The sequence below is a fragment of the Phallusia mammillata genome, chromosome 3 (assembly GCF_965637545.1).
Source record: "Phallusia mammillata chromosome 3, kaPhaMamm4.hap1.1, whole genome shotgun sequence".
Lineage (NCBI taxonomy): Eukaryota > Metazoa > Chordata > Ascidiacea > Phlebobranchia > Ascidiidae > Phallusia > Phallusia mammillata.
In genome coordinates this window covers 26,433,410-26,448,148 of record NC_137254.1, presented here as the reverse complement: position 1 = coordinate 26,448,148, position 14,739 = coordinate 26,433,410, and the positions used below count along the sequence as shown (strand labels likewise).

The window sequence follows — 14,739 nt, the reverse complement described above, 5'->3', positions numbered from 1 at the left end:
TTACGAAAGTAGGCTAAAAAGTCATTGCTCAGTTTACATGTACAAACGTAATGGGAAAAGCTATTGTGTTAAGCCTACCCTTAACGCGCAATAACGTATAATAAACGGAATAATCTCTAACAGTGTGTTGTTTACAAAAGAGAAATAACTGCTTGTGAAAATGCCGTGTCAGTAAAATTATTTGGGACTTTTGACCAAAACCAACACTTAATTACTTCAGCAGACTATGTTCCAACAAACTTAGGAACAAGTAGCGAAATGATTTAAGACCGATATCATCACCAATCATGCTACTTCCTGCAACAAAGTCATTTTCTCCTAACCCTAACCGCAAAAGCCAGTAGCACCGGTGTTTTATCATCATAAGGCAAATGTGTTGCTGGTTGTACGTACATAAAGCAGCTGCAACTGAAATGGATTGTCGTCTGTGGTCTTACAAGAAAAGCCACCGAGCGGTTGACTCTTGCGGTAAGTAAAAGTCGAGAGGCAATTGAAATTACGACTCAATACTGCTTTGCGTGTTCTTAAGAACGTGTTGATAAAATCGGCTTAATAGAAGCGGTTCGTCATAACAAAAGACAATTGCTAAGTTTGTCGCTGCTCATGTGGTGATGTCATAGTGTTAAGAGCTAGAACTAGAATGGTAGAATAGATTCAACTTGTATTGTGACTTTTTGCAGCAACTAACATAATTGCAGCAGTTTTGGACCAAGTGCAGTGAGCTGTGACCAATGGGTTAACATAATATTACTATTTTTTGGCAAAGTTATCATATCATAAATGTATGGTTTGCATTTACAAGTTATACACGGATACCATACAGCTTGTCGAAAAACAAGCAATTTGTTGATAAATTTTACTATAACACTTTGCTCATCCATTTTTGTAAAATACTTCTCAAGCCTTTGCAGAAAAAGTAAAAACAATACTTGTTGCAACAGTCTTGTTGTAATTCTGATTTACATTAGTTTAAAGTTGATTCGTTCCAAATAATATGAACTGTAGACATTTACTACGAGTTTGCGGTTTGTCAAATGCTTGCCGAGCGAGGTTTGCAAGCCAAACAAACACCATCAAAGCACTGTACAAAAGTAGGTAAATGCTGGGGTTTTCAGTAAAAAAACAAAACCACAATTTGTATATTAGAACAATATTTCCCTAACCTTTCTTCTTTTATTTTAGAGCCTCATGACTGGCATCAGATATACCCCATCGCTGCTGGCAAAAATCAGTCACCAGTGGACTTAATTGTTCAAGATTCTGCCATCTGCAAGGTACAATATACACTTATATTCTTGCTTTAGCAGCAAATGTCCAAGATGCAGTAATTTAAACAAAACATTATTTGATTGTTTCAGCAACAAGCGTTTCCTAACCTTTCATTAAGCTACAACCCAGCGGATATAAAATCTGTGGCTAACAGAAACTTTTCTGTAACATTTATGTGTGAAGGCTCCAACTCAGGTATACCACTTACATAACACTGCTTGCTCTACTCTAGTGGAGCAATAGTATTTTTAAGTGTGCCCAGTAACTGTAGAAATGACATGTGAAGGCTTTTAAGTCCAAAAAGCCTGTACAGTTCGGAAGTCTGAACAAAAAGTAGAGCCAAACTTCTGTTATTTAAGTGTTCTGTTTCTCCAAATGTTGCATGTCAATAATAAATATTTTTAAGGTAAAGCAACTGACTATTCCCCTTGAAATGTCAATTATATGTTGATTTGTGCCAGATTTTAACTTGTTTTACTTTGTTGGACTGTGTTAAACACATTTTGGCTAAACACCAAGCAAACATGCATTTAAAATTAATTTCATATGTTCGTGTTCTTTCAATAGTTGACAAAAAATAAAGATTATACAAAGGTATGATAAAGGTATTTTTGTTTACAGTTATAAGTGGTGGACCATTGCAAAACAGGCACAAGCTGCTACAGTTTCATTTTCACTGGGGGTCAAAAGATGATGTTGGCTCTGAGCACACTGTAAATGGAAAACAATATTCAGCAGAAGTAAGTACCAGCCATTGTATAGGTTTTCTCAATCTCATTTTTGGTCACAGACCTTTGTAACGCTTTGACAACAGTTACATACCCCCTGTGGCATGCTGGGGGCATTTGGTGATTTTAATTCAAGTCAGATCATAAAATGTAACTTAACTGACTCAACTAATCAGCTTTGACATTGTTTTGGAATTGCTATCCTTGCTGGTTTGAAAATATGCTGACCTAGTTGAGCAGAATAGACCTGACTACTGTTCTGCCCTTTAAAACAGTTTAGATGGTTCACCAAGAAAGAAAATGATCCCAGGTGATCAGGAGGTGGCACTTGAATTTTTCTTTAAACAAATAGAAAGAAGGGGGATTTTTCGTCTTTTCTATGTCTATTGGCAATCCAATCCTTTTAAACTTGTTACTTTTACAGTTGCATCTTGTGCATATGAATGAAAAGTACAGTGAATTCCCAGAAGCCCTTGAACATCCAGATGGCCTTTGTGTGATTGGAGTGTTTTTGCAAGTAAGTGTCATAAATTGTATTGCAAGAAAACATGCTCTTTTAATCACCTGTCATTCATATGCTTAGGTTGGACCAAATCCAAATAAGGCATATGATGCCATTGCAGATGCAATCAGCAAAGTCAAAACAGAGGTATATATAACCAAGCTGCTTTACTGCTGAAAGTTTTATACATCTAAATGTACACAAACATATGGTTTAATGAAAAGCATTACAATCTGGAGTCATGCACAGAGTTTAGGGGTCACAAGACTAGTTGTTTCTCTAGTATTACGGTAGTATTAAAATATAATACTTTTTGTTCAGTTCAAAATGTAAAATTTGCAAAATGTAAAGGGATAACTTCATGAATTTAACCTATTTGACCATGATTTTGATCAGGTATGTAATTTAAATTTACAGGACACAGAACATGAACTAACAAATGGTATTGATGTTACAGCACTTCTACCACAGGGTGAGTATGATGTTTTTGTATGATATACTGTTGTTTTATATCTGTTTCCCTTGCAATTAAACAGTTTTGTTAAATGATTTGTAGCAAAATTGAAAATTTACTGACAACCTATTTCAAATCTCTGGTATTTGCAACTAATATCTAAAATCATTTGTTAAAACAAGTGTTTTTATTGAACATAGTGTTGTTGCCGCGCATAATTCATAAACTGCCCTTTTGATCAACTAGCTATTAGGGTTGAGCACCGAGCATCTTACATTAATGTTAGCAGGGCGTGAATATGCAAATGTAATATGCCAGGGTCAGTGCAACTGCTCGGCCGAGCTCTGAGCATCAAAAACCACGATGATCAGTACAGAGTACTCGGGTTTTGGCTTGGCTAGGCCCATCCTACCGGCAACTATTTTTCTCGGCATCAGAGTAACATAAATGTGTTTTTAATTTTTAGACAAACAGTATGTAAACTACAATGGATCCTTAACCACTCCACCATTGAAAGAATGTGTGCAATGGATAAACTTCATAGAACCAGTGAACATCTCAAAACAGCATGTAAGGAACAACATATATAGTATCTTTTATTACATTTTGGACAAGACTTTGTCAACCTATTTCAGATTGAAGCTTTTCGCAATCTTTCATGCAATGCAAGTGATGAAAAACATGAATGCATCATGGACAATTTTCGACCCGTCCAACCCTTACATAACAGAACATTGCATTTTTGCAAACATTAACAACCCAAAAACAGATATGCAAAATACTCAAGAATGTATTCTTGTGAATTATCATTTTATAAAGAAATGTTTGTTGTAAGTGTAGTTTTCTTTGGCGATAGCAAATTTATGTAACTAGGCTGAAATCAGTTGTACTATGTTGTTGTTTTTTGTCACCATCCACACCAGAAAATACGTCGTGCAAATGTGTTTGCTGAAATTTACCATCTTTTGTGAATCTGTCCTTATGTTTAATTTCAATCATGGCCATCCTTCTTTACCTCATGTGTGCCATTTATGTTTCTATGTTGGTGTTAGCAATGTGGTGTTTTGCGATATATTTTCAGATTCGAAAGGGTTGTTAGGATTGGGTAAGCTACACCATAAGTCTGTTTGTTAAGCAATACACAATTGAATTAGTACCACACATGTTTGCTTGCCCATATGTCAAAATTTCCATCCAATTTTTTTGTATCGATTTTCAGTAAAGTTATGGTGCAAAAAAATGCCCAAAAGAAACTGGTTTATGTAATTTTTTAGTTAAACTATAGTGGGTAATTTGTATTTGTGCAGATTGGTCGCTAGTGAATTGAGTAATTGCAGGTTTTTATCAAGTTTGTAGAGCTCTTCTGGCAAATGTAATTTTATTCCGACGTTTCGACGTCCTATACAGGTCGTCTTCATCAGGGTAAATAACACTGAATGCGACTAGTACAGTGCACGAAAAACAAAGGAAAAAAGGTCGGAATAAAATTACATTTGCCAGAAGAGCTCTACAAACTTGATATTATGCCTGGCAGCAATAGCTTATATATTGCAGGTTTTTATGTTAGGAAGTTGACATATTAATTTTTTTGCTGATGTTAACAAAAACTAAAACGTTTTGGTGCATACAAATGCGAATCTTGTGATGTACGACTCACTCGTGGTCGCTAAAGAGTTAAATTACGTCGCAAAATCGGAGTAGTGAAGCGCCTTGGTATGTTTACACAGCCTGTGAAATAGAATCCAAAGGTACCGAATTACCTACTGGGTCAGTGTTGGACCTTGTCGTTAGTAAGTTGAAATCAATTCAGTGATCAGTATCTCAGATGTCATTTTGGTTACTTGTGCGATCGTGGATACGTCAAAGAGGGGCATTTGAAATTTCAGCAATACGTTACGAAAAACTCATTTGATTTTCTTTGGTCTTTTTTGCCAATTCGCGAGAAAATTGTTTAATAGCAAGTTCCGGTAAGCTATATTAGGTCTACAGGCTTTTGGGGAAAAACCGCAGACCAATTGGCAACGCAAGAGGTCGTTACGAAAACCACAGCTGAACAATAACCAGTACAGATTAAAACCTAAATCTGATAAAAATCAAAGGTTAGGCGTTTAAATTTCTATGTCCCTTTCAAGGTGGGATTGCTTTATGTTATGAACCGTAAACCCATCAACTAGTTTTCGTTCCAGCATTTACCCAAACGGAATTTCAGGCGAAACGCGCCAGTGCACAATACGGTGACGTGCAATCAGGCGTGTCACGAAAACCGGCCGATTTCTCCCAATTTAAAGGTGAACTAAGGTAATGTTTGTATGCGCCCTGAACCGAACACTTGTGAAAATAGGATCAGTCGGTGACCTAGTATAGAGGAGGTCTTCTATGTTTGCTAACGAGGCCTTGAAACAATGTTTGAAGATCGCGAATGAGGCATTTAGGTTACGAGTATTTGCCGAAACTCCTAAGGCGAACGCGAAGTAGTATCAATGGCGCAGAGTTGTTTGCTAAGCCGCCGGCACTTTGAGCGTTACAGAAAAGGCGTGTCCCTTGTTCAGAGTCGCCGACGCTATAAATTATACAGGCTTTCCGTATCAGCATCATTACAGCACAATAATCTGCAAATTAAACAACCTTGTAAGTTAGATGAGATGAATTATTGTAGAGGTCTCAGCGTGGTGCAACGAAAAGCAATTTTCCGTGGTTCTCGTATTATGTACTATGGGTTTTGCTGAGTGAGACAAAAAATGCAAAGGGCTCTTTGAATTTAGAGAGAGGTTAAAAATATTGCATATAAGTTTTTGGTCTTTTGCTTACCTGGAAAAAAAATATTTCGCTTTTCAGCGATTGTATACATTTTTTGAGCCACTTTGGACAAGAAAGCAAACATAATTTAGTTAAATAAGGACTTGAAACTAAATTCGCTTTCCGGGTTGCAAATGCAGTGAGCTGTCAGCTATGTTTGATGTTTTTTGCTTTCAAACAGAAAAGGCACTCAACGGAAACGTATTTCAGTTGCCTAAGGGCGCAATGTATCTCGGTATATCTAGTGTTTGATCAAGCTATTGAAACTGTTCGGCGTCGCAACATATTGCTACGAGGCGGCTCGCGAAAGAGTTTGTTTATCACAACAAGACAGTTTTCGCCCACAATAACGTCTTGTAAACGCCGGAGGTGGTATAGAGACCAATAAACATACAATGGGAGAATATAGCCTCATAAAACCACAAGGAATGTTCATTACACTACGCTTTTCCTCCTTCCGAGCCTACATAGCGATTGGTAGACGATGACCTAACTTACTAAACAAGCAATCGAAGAGTTGAATTGGCATGTGTCAGTGTTTAATAGCCCTCGAATCGTCTCGTAGGTGACGTAGCGCCAATTTGAATGTAAACATTGAGTGTTATGAGCCATCAATTGTTGTTGTTTTACAGTTGATGCATATCAATGTATGGAATTTGTGTTTGGCGCGTAGGACCAACGCAGCTTGTATAAACATGATTGAATACAGAAAGTCTGTAAGCCTTGATCGCTGTGGCGTTTAGTTTGTCTGTATGATTTGGCTACAACTTAGTTGGAAGTTAAGAGGACGTTTTATGTGAATTTTGACTGGTTTAGTGACATGAGAAAAGGGTATTCGTTCCGCGAACAATTATATTGTTTCGACTTTACCCCAATAAAAATCGATCACGTTTTCAATTACCGTATTGGTATGCCCGCCATACAATGTAAATTAGGCCACAAACGTTTTGACTGTAGTTTGCGTTGTAAATCATTCGTATATGACTGGTAAGGATTTAAGCACTGGCGTTGGTTCAAAAACCCGATCTTTGATGGTCAATACGCGAATTGAAACCGACTGTGAATTGAAATGCGACCGGATATACGTGTAATCGAGGAGGAGTCAGGTTCCTAAGAGCAGTAAGAAGCGAATTGAGAATGTTCTTGTAACGGTATGAAGTAATAAAACTGTGTGAATAGTATAATACTGAATGCTTAGTTCATATAAGCTAAATTCAGTCGCACTTAACATGGACTAGACTATTTTAAACAAGAGCGGTGATGAGAATAAATTTAGAGTAGTCGCTGTGTAAAAAATCCCCTAACAAGGGCACCTTGTCACGTTCTTATATGTTAATAGTATGAGGTTTTTACCAATCAAGTGCTCCGTAATGGCTAACATCCGACTAGTTAGACAGGCGCACAAGTAGCTATGTCCATAAGTGCAGATTTTGCGCAAAAATATGCGCTCCTCGCGATGGGCCGCTGATGCGCAGACACTAAAGAATTTGAACAGCTCCTTATATGGAGCGCTATGCCGGGAACGCCCGTGACGTCATAGCCGGCTTGAATGAAGTTTTGGGCGCAACAACATTGGGTCGGGGTGCACGTATCTGGCAGTGTTCGCTTCCTGTACTGCGCCAGTACAGAAAGTTTCGTTTTGGTTAGAATTCAATGGCGTTTAATATTACCGCAGTGTTCAAACGAAAATAAATAAGCGTCATAATAGGATGTACAGTTCAATACGTACTGTGAGTTTTAAACAGTGCTTCAGTCATCAAAAAAATTAGCAGTTCCATATGTTTTGTCAAAACTATGCAAGTATGCTTAAACATCTATGTTACAGTAATCTCATCTTAATCAAAGACTTATTTTTAGCGGCATTTTTTAAGTTAGCTTCAACGTTAGATATACAAGCTGCAGAAGACGTGGTATGCGTAAAGAAAGCGTGATCTCACTAGAAAACCGGCCGTCACTTTTGCATGGGCCATGGGCTGTTTGCTCGCAAGTCCGTGTGATATTTACCGAACACTCACAAAAAACTGTTTCGTGTTTCAGTTAGCGCATGAGGTGCGCTGTGAGAAAGGATTGACCCACTTGGGAAGATTATAAGGACCTCCTTCAGATTTGAAAGCGTAGTTTGTGTTCGACTGACAATGGCGACTGGTGGTTAAAGACCAAAAAAGGCAAATATACATTGATTTCTTCAGAGTGTTTTGTGTTAACATTAAGTAAAGGTTAGAGAACTGGCCTTGTGGGTGCAAGCCACCTTCGGCGATTTGTTTTAGGTACGCACCTTAATCTTTAATACGTTTATAGGTAAAATGACTTCTTATATATATTAAGAAGCATCGATTTGGAGAGAAGGCCAGATTAGATAGCCGATTATATGTCTTCCGTAGAAGTTGCTTTCAATGTTTAGATATTGCAAAGCCTACAACATCCGTTACACGGGTGGCTTGACTGTCAGGTAACTGAATTACCATCATGCAGCGTGTACAGTTGCTCTGCTTTCAATTGGCGTTATTTGTGTAACCGACGCACATTGCTGAAGCTAATTAATGGGCGAATGAGGGGAAATGACATTCGGAAAGTCGTGGGCGTGTGCTTAATGCAGCTAGGAAGGTTGTTAGGACAAACATTGGTTGCCTAACTCGCTAGGTTAAAATACTAGAGTACCGGTTAATGGCTGATAATTAAGTCACATAAACAATCAAAGCATAAAGTGATTTCAAACTTTTAAACATATCGGCAATTAGATAAAAAAGGCACCCTTAGCTATGCTTACATTGTTACAAAAAAGCTAGCAGTACTTTGTATATGACTTTTGATTTGCAAACACCCTTTATCAAAGTTAGCTCTTAAAACACTTAGTTTAATAATAAGCCGGTTAGAGTGGTGTGAAAAAATTACGACGCTTTTTGACGAATGGCTATAGTCAGCACTGCAAGAAAACAGGTGCTGCCCTTTTATCATCCGGTCTGTAAAGCATCTTTGTGACGACACCGTGCTAACGGTAGCCATGTATCAAAATTCACCTAACGATGTGAACCATTCGTCTGAGAAACGAGTGTGACAAGCGACTGCGTTGTTCTTCGTCTAGATTGCGGTGGTTTGCAATTGCAATAGCCGGTTACGCATTGGTATTAGCGCACCAGTTCAGTTATTACGTGAAGAAGAGCGATTTGGACGATATGCCCCCGGGTAAGGCTTTCTAAAACCAACGAGCACTGGTCGTCCTCTCTGTGCGATACTTGCCATTGTTGTACTTCAGTCTATTGGTCAAGCAAAGACCGGTTTCAAATCAATTTATCAGGCAATGAAAGTAAAGACGCTTGAATGAAGTAGTTGTGGACTTCTTTGTTTACCGATCTAGAACGATAGGTGAATGTCGTATGTTCGACTTCAAGCAAAGTATTTGATAAAAAAATCTTATAAATTAATAAACCTCAATATCACTTTACAGAAAACAGGGTTTAGTTAACATTTGTATTTTTGTCGTGTAACCGAATATACCTGCTTAAAAAAATCATGGAAGGTGTTAGGAAGAAGGTTGCCGACCTCAGAAACCAGCTTGACGAAAAAGATGAAAAGATTTGTGCTTTGAACGAGACGATTGAAATGCAACAGAGAAGGATACAAGAGGTAAAAAATATTCTTGTCAATTGTTTTGGCTTTTTTCGTGCTCATGACTAAAAACAATAACTTTCAATTTAGATGGAGGATGACAACCGAAGTTTTCAGTACAAAGTCGAAAAAGCATCTGTAGAGTTGGAAAACACTGAAAAGAAACTCGAAGATGCGATCCAAACAAAGAGCCAATTAGAATTGTAATGCATTCATTATTGTAAATGAGGAAAATAACAGCCCAAATAGACTTGAAGCGACATGTTTTATTTGCTAATTTCCCGGGATAGCACTTTCGGGAAATGCTAATGCCATCATTATTGTTTTGTTTCGCAAAAAGATATAGTTTTAAACGTACTTTTCTTTTCTTACTTACAGAACTTACACGGACACCACCAGCAACACACGAAACCAGGTACGTTTTGTTAAAAAATCACATTAAAGTGGATTAAGGAAATTAAACAGAGGAGAAAATTTGTATGTTTGTAGCATAAAACCTCAGGATCTACTTAATAACTCGCAATCCGCTGTTTAATTCCTGGAGCGTTTACAAAATAGCTTCTTAAACTGCACTGTTAACTGCTAATCGAATAACAAAATTTTGAAAACAAGCCCATGTAAGATCTAATGTTGAACTTGAAGATCCTACGTTGGACACATAACACGGAGTGCTTGAATATTGCCTGACAAATACGATTTGATTTCAGGTTGATAAACTAGAACGCGAGTTGGACTGTGCATTGAATGATCTGGACAATTACAAAAGGAGATGCCACGAGGTATGTTCATGTGATTTTTATAACAAACTTCTTACCTAATTTACAACCGTGTATATTTTGTTTAGGCGGAAGAGGGCCAGGAGCATGCTACACGAGAAGCCACCGCGTTGAGAGCAAAGGTTGCCAAACTAGAAGGTAATGAGATACAATAGCAACTTTGATTTAAGTGACAAGTATGGCGATCTTATACAAATGACTATAAACCTTGATGCCTTTCTAAAGTGTAACTTAGAGGTTGGTAGCTTGGTATTGGTACATTGTATTTGTATATACAGTAAGTTTGTGTAGACAACGTTTCGAAAAATGGCCTGTGGTCATTTCATGGTTTTTACATTTTTGTATTTTCGCTCAGACGAATTGGACATAGCAGACGAAAGATATAAGGCGGTCAAAGAAGAGCTGGACGAAACTATTGCTCAACTGAACGAAATTTGAATCAGGAGCGCCAAAAAGGCAAACCAAACTTCAGTGATAGGTTAAAGACTTATGGACGCAGAATATTTAATTAAAAACTGTAGGCCACGTGTTTTGTTTTCTGCAAAAAAGCTCAAAAACGAACTGAATGAACAAAGGCAAAAAAACAGTGACGTTAAAATTTGGCAGTTAAGACTTTTTTACGAAATGAGATTACACAAGATTCAAAATATCTCGCTTGGTGATTGATGTGTCCAGTTTTATGTATGGCCACTATAAACAATTGCACCCACGCACTATAATTTGCTTTTTATGTACAGAAGATTTTTAAAACTATTACTCGTGGTATCTATATTAACGCCGTATACTGTACATATTGTTTGTGTTTGCGTGTTGTTTGTACGTCATACCAAACGTGTTTTCTTGCCGTTTGCTGACACCGGCCCCCATAAGTTTCATGTACCTTTTGCTCTATATATACTCGCTTACTTTTATGGCTTTATACTGTTATGTATATGTGCGCGTAGTGCCTTGAAAGTTAGAAGCTGTGCCTTTAGGCAAATCAACGTATTATAGAGTCACTCTGTAGCGCTATGGTGGCTTTCTAAATGCAGTGAAGTACTCCATCGGAAACGGCCTATTGTTTGTGTAGGTATTTCAAAAAGATTTTATAACAACTGACAACCAATTTTGCAACACTATCCTTTTATATAAGAAATAATACGATTTTGCAACTCAAATTCACATACCTTTATCCGGCTTACGTCTTGCGCTGTCTTATTTGGCCGCAGCTTGCTATGCATGGCTCGAACCTCTTGACAAAATCTTCTGTAAATTAAAAATCAGTGTTGTTATCGACGTTCTAATGGAATCCCCACAGCGTTGGTGTGTGATTTTATTCAATGCAATACATAACGCATTAACGCTGATTACAGTGTGATTTTAGGTGATATGCAAACACAAAGACCAGATTCCAATACTATGCCAGTTGTAGTACAGAAAAATAAAGTATAAATTATCACATCTATTTGTAAAAGTGCATATTTTCTGCATAACTTCAACGTGTATTGATCAAGCCCTGTTCAAAAGGCTAGTAAATGTAGAAAGTTTTGAAATACCAAGCCTAAGCTTTGTGCCTTAATATGGCATCGTGGAGAAAAAAGAAAGAAGGGGCTGTAGGGTATCAACGGAACATGTTCTCCTTATCGCCAGCCAATACCGTTTTAGTCAAAATACAGTGGAGCCGAAACCGAATAAGCCGAAATACTGTCAAAAAAAGTTAGTCAAAAAACACTAGGCGCAAACAGAGAATCGGGTTAAGACCAAGGCCACAAGTTATAAGGTCACGTATTTACGTAGGAGGAACGTGGTGGTTTGCCGACAAAAAAGTTTGTCCTCTCCTTATATGGTTCGGCGATGGAAAGTACGTCACGTCGGATTTCGCGTCACGGCCCAAGAAGTGGCCAAATATTATCGCAAAACGCTACAGATGCTCATTACGAGTTCATGCTAGTGCAGATTATTAATGACGAGCAGTAGAAATAGCCGAAAACGGTCAAAAAGTGTTGTTGTGTTGCTATTAGGTTTGTAAACCCTGTGGACTTAAATGCGCTTGAATGGAGAACAGCCAGGAAGCGCTTATGCCAGCTCAATAGGTCATGGTAAACCGGAAGGCGCCATTACTGCTCAGCGTATATCTCTCTTTTTATATTTGATGCACAGCGAATTAACGTGGGTTCTGTGCATCGAAGCGCATTCTGCGGGTTCGGCGACTTGGTCGGGAGGCTTAACGCCGCCGGTTTCTTGCGAAAAAAGCTGTTTTGAGCCAGTTGAAATATTTAGCCTAAACAGTGCAATAACGAGTGCAGTGACCAAGACCTAGCGTCGACATAAAACGGCCAAGGAAAAGTTTTCGCGTTTAAATTGCGGAGAAACACCAAACAGTTGGTGTTCTGATTGAACATTTTTAGTCTTTGCAAATCAGGCTTGTGTGACCAGTAAAGTTTGTACAAATTTACATTTTTTAGCGTTTGGCACCTGACAACCATGCTTAATTTACGTTGTATAGAGTTAAGGTTGTCACACTGGGGTAAGTCACAACGGAAACGCACGTCGTGTAAGAACATTAAGTAGCAGAAAACAATAACGTTCTGTTCGGTTTGGTCTGATAATGGGCAACCACGATTTGACTGACTACCACTTACCGGTTTACTGAAAAAGAGATTTTGAGCTTGCGGCGTTAAACGTGAAACTATACATACCAAACCGTAGAACCTTAACGCATATAGGCTACCTCGAACTTCATTTTCAATCCACTGAATGCAACGTGGCAATACTGTTTTAGCGTTGAGATATAGTACGTAGGTTGTGTTTGGAATACTGTGTATTGTAATGGAGTCTGTCAAACGAAAGATTGCTGAGCTGAAAAAACAGGTAGAAGAAAAAGATGAATCTATTGACAAACTGCAAGCAGAACTTCGGCAAAAAGACGAAAGAATACAACAGGTACCATAATTTATTGGTATATGGGAATGGATCAATCAAATACCACGCAAAATGCGAGTAATTAGTAAGAAATGGTCCACATTTAATTTAGATAAAAAACAAACACATGTTAAAAATTAAACGCAGCTGCGTAGCTCAAATGAAAACGACACCAAAATCGCTTTCATAAGCGTAAAATGTCATAAACTGGTAGTGTTTATGATCATTCTATTTCGGTTTCTATCTTATGATTGACAAATCAATGAAAGCGTCAAACCACTGCAAATTTGCGCAAACCGTACTCTTCAGCACTACTAGCGGCACTAAAAATATGACGCTTATACCTTTCTGACAGCTTGAATCTGACAACAGCGCCAGTGAACGAAAATACGAGTTACAAAAGAAAGAAAAAGAAGCATTGGAAGGTAGATGTGGATGATGTTTGATTGTCAATGGAATGTTCAATTATGTTGTTATATATTTTACAGACCAGAAAGATAATTACAAACAGGCTTCTGAACAGGTAAGTGGATATACATAAGCGCATAAATAATTGTAGTGACCCTTCAAAAGGCAGAAAATATAGGGAAAGAAACGTGGTATAACAGGAACTGGCGATTTTATGCGAAAAATACATGATTTTTGGAAGTTTATAATTAGTAATTAATATGAATATTGAGGGACAAACAGAGCTTATTTAAGGCACTTTTAAATGGCAGATTTCAGTTTTTTCTTATTAACGCAGTATCTCACTGTCTTTTATAGGCGGAACTGGCTAAGGGAGAGTTGGAACGTGAAGTTGCTGGTCTTCAATCTCAAATTAGTGGTTTGCATGGTAAAACATTGCTAATTAAACTAAGTGTCTGTCTTATAGCATAAGAAATAGATCAATAACGTACCACTGTCGTTTATCAAGCGATTGTGGCCGTCGTAAAATTGCTTACCAAAGTTCTCACACAAAAATTCTCTTGCCCGAACGGAAAAACAAACAAAACATGATAGTTTTTAGAAGTAAACTGAACAAAAACAACGTATTTTTGCAGATCAATTGAAACAAGCGGATATAAGGTACGACAGCGTGAAAGCTGATTTGGACAAAACCCTTGCCGACTTAAGAGAGATGTGAAAACAAGAAGAAAATTCGACATTCAGTTTATACACACTTGTTAAACTTATGGGCGCCGCTAAATCTTTGCTTTGCCAACGCACTTAAATGCAATGATGTAAATGATCTTGTATTGATACTTTATACTACTCATTGCGCTTGGTAACACGATTGCCTTCTCATCTGTTGTTTTGTAGAGTACAGCCATTTTTCTTGACCTATTTGTTGGCCAGTTTAACACTCCTATCAGTTTGCTTAGACAAGAAGAGAACATTAGTATCAAAACTGTTGAGCATAATTTTTTCGTACAAGCAGAATTTAGTCGCAAAAAACGCAGATAAGCAGCAGGTATAGTCGTAATATCTCCTTGAAATAAATATTTTGTACAGTTCTAACGTAGCATGCACGTGGGGGCAATAATGTTTTACCAGACATCTAGGCAAGCGAATCGTAAAATTTTGGCAAAACTTTTGCACTACAGATGCCAAGGCTGGCTAACAAGTAAAACACAATTTTTTTGATTGTGAAAACTGGGAAAATTTCTGAAATGTTTCAAGAAGGGACGAGCATTAGTTAATGCATTTTTTTGATAGCCAACGAAA

General features: G+C 37.8%; 3 protein-coding genes across 5 annotated transcripts; all 3 read left to right on the top strand.

The window, feature by feature from the left end:
• Positions 1-384: 384 nt before the first annotated feature.
• LOC145217943 (carbonic anhydrase 2-like) lies at positions 385-4,206 on the top strand. 3 transcript variants are annotated; one of them, XM_080085319.1, is made up of 9 exons: positions 385-468; positions 1,183-1,274; positions 1,359-1,464; positions 1,891-2,009; positions 2,422-2,514; positions 2,581-2,646; positions 2,917-2,971; positions 3,420-3,523; positions 3,589-3,786. In XM_080085319.1, exons 1-9 carry the CDS (start codon positions 414-416, stop codon positions 3,706-3,708), a joined length of 810 nt encoding a protein of 269 aa, XP_079941445.1. In that variant the 5' UTR covers positions 385-413; the 3' UTR covers positions 3,709-3,786. The 3 variants fall into 3 exon arrangements, with proteins under 3 accessions (XP_079941445.1, XP_079941443.1, XP_079941444.1); XM_080085318.1 differs by lacking the exon at positions 385-468 and adding an exon at positions 872-1,091; XM_080085317.1 differs by lacking the exon at positions 385-468 and adding an exon at positions 607-1,091 and having other exon boundaries at positions 3,420-4,206.
• A 4,964-nt stretch (positions 4,207-9,170) lies between these two features.
• On the top strand, positions 9,171-11,477 carry LOC145218752 (uncharacterized). The gene is made up of 6 exons (XM_080086161.1): positions 9,171-9,373; positions 9,446-9,558; positions 9,734-9,770; positions 10,063-10,134; positions 10,200-10,269; positions 10,487-11,477. Exons 1-6 carry the CDS (start codon positions 9,260-9,262, stop codon positions 10,567-10,569), a joined length of 489 nt encoding a protein of 162 aa, XP_079942287.1. The 5' UTR covers positions 9,171-9,259; the 3' UTR covers positions 10,570-11,477.
• Positions 11,478-12,866: 1,389 nt separating this feature from the next.
• LOC145219152 (uncharacterized) lies at positions 12,867-14,337 on the top strand. The gene is made up of 5 exons (XM_080086543.1): positions 12,867-13,053; positions 13,388-13,457; positions 13,521-13,555; positions 13,798-13,867; positions 14,076-14,337. Exons 1-5 carry the CDS (start codon positions 12,940-12,942, stop codon positions 14,156-14,158), a joined length of 372 nt encoding a protein of 123 aa, XP_079942669.1. The 5' UTR covers positions 12,867-12,939; the 3' UTR covers positions 14,159-14,337.
• The last annotated feature ends 402 nt before the right edge of the window (positions 14,338-14,739 follow it).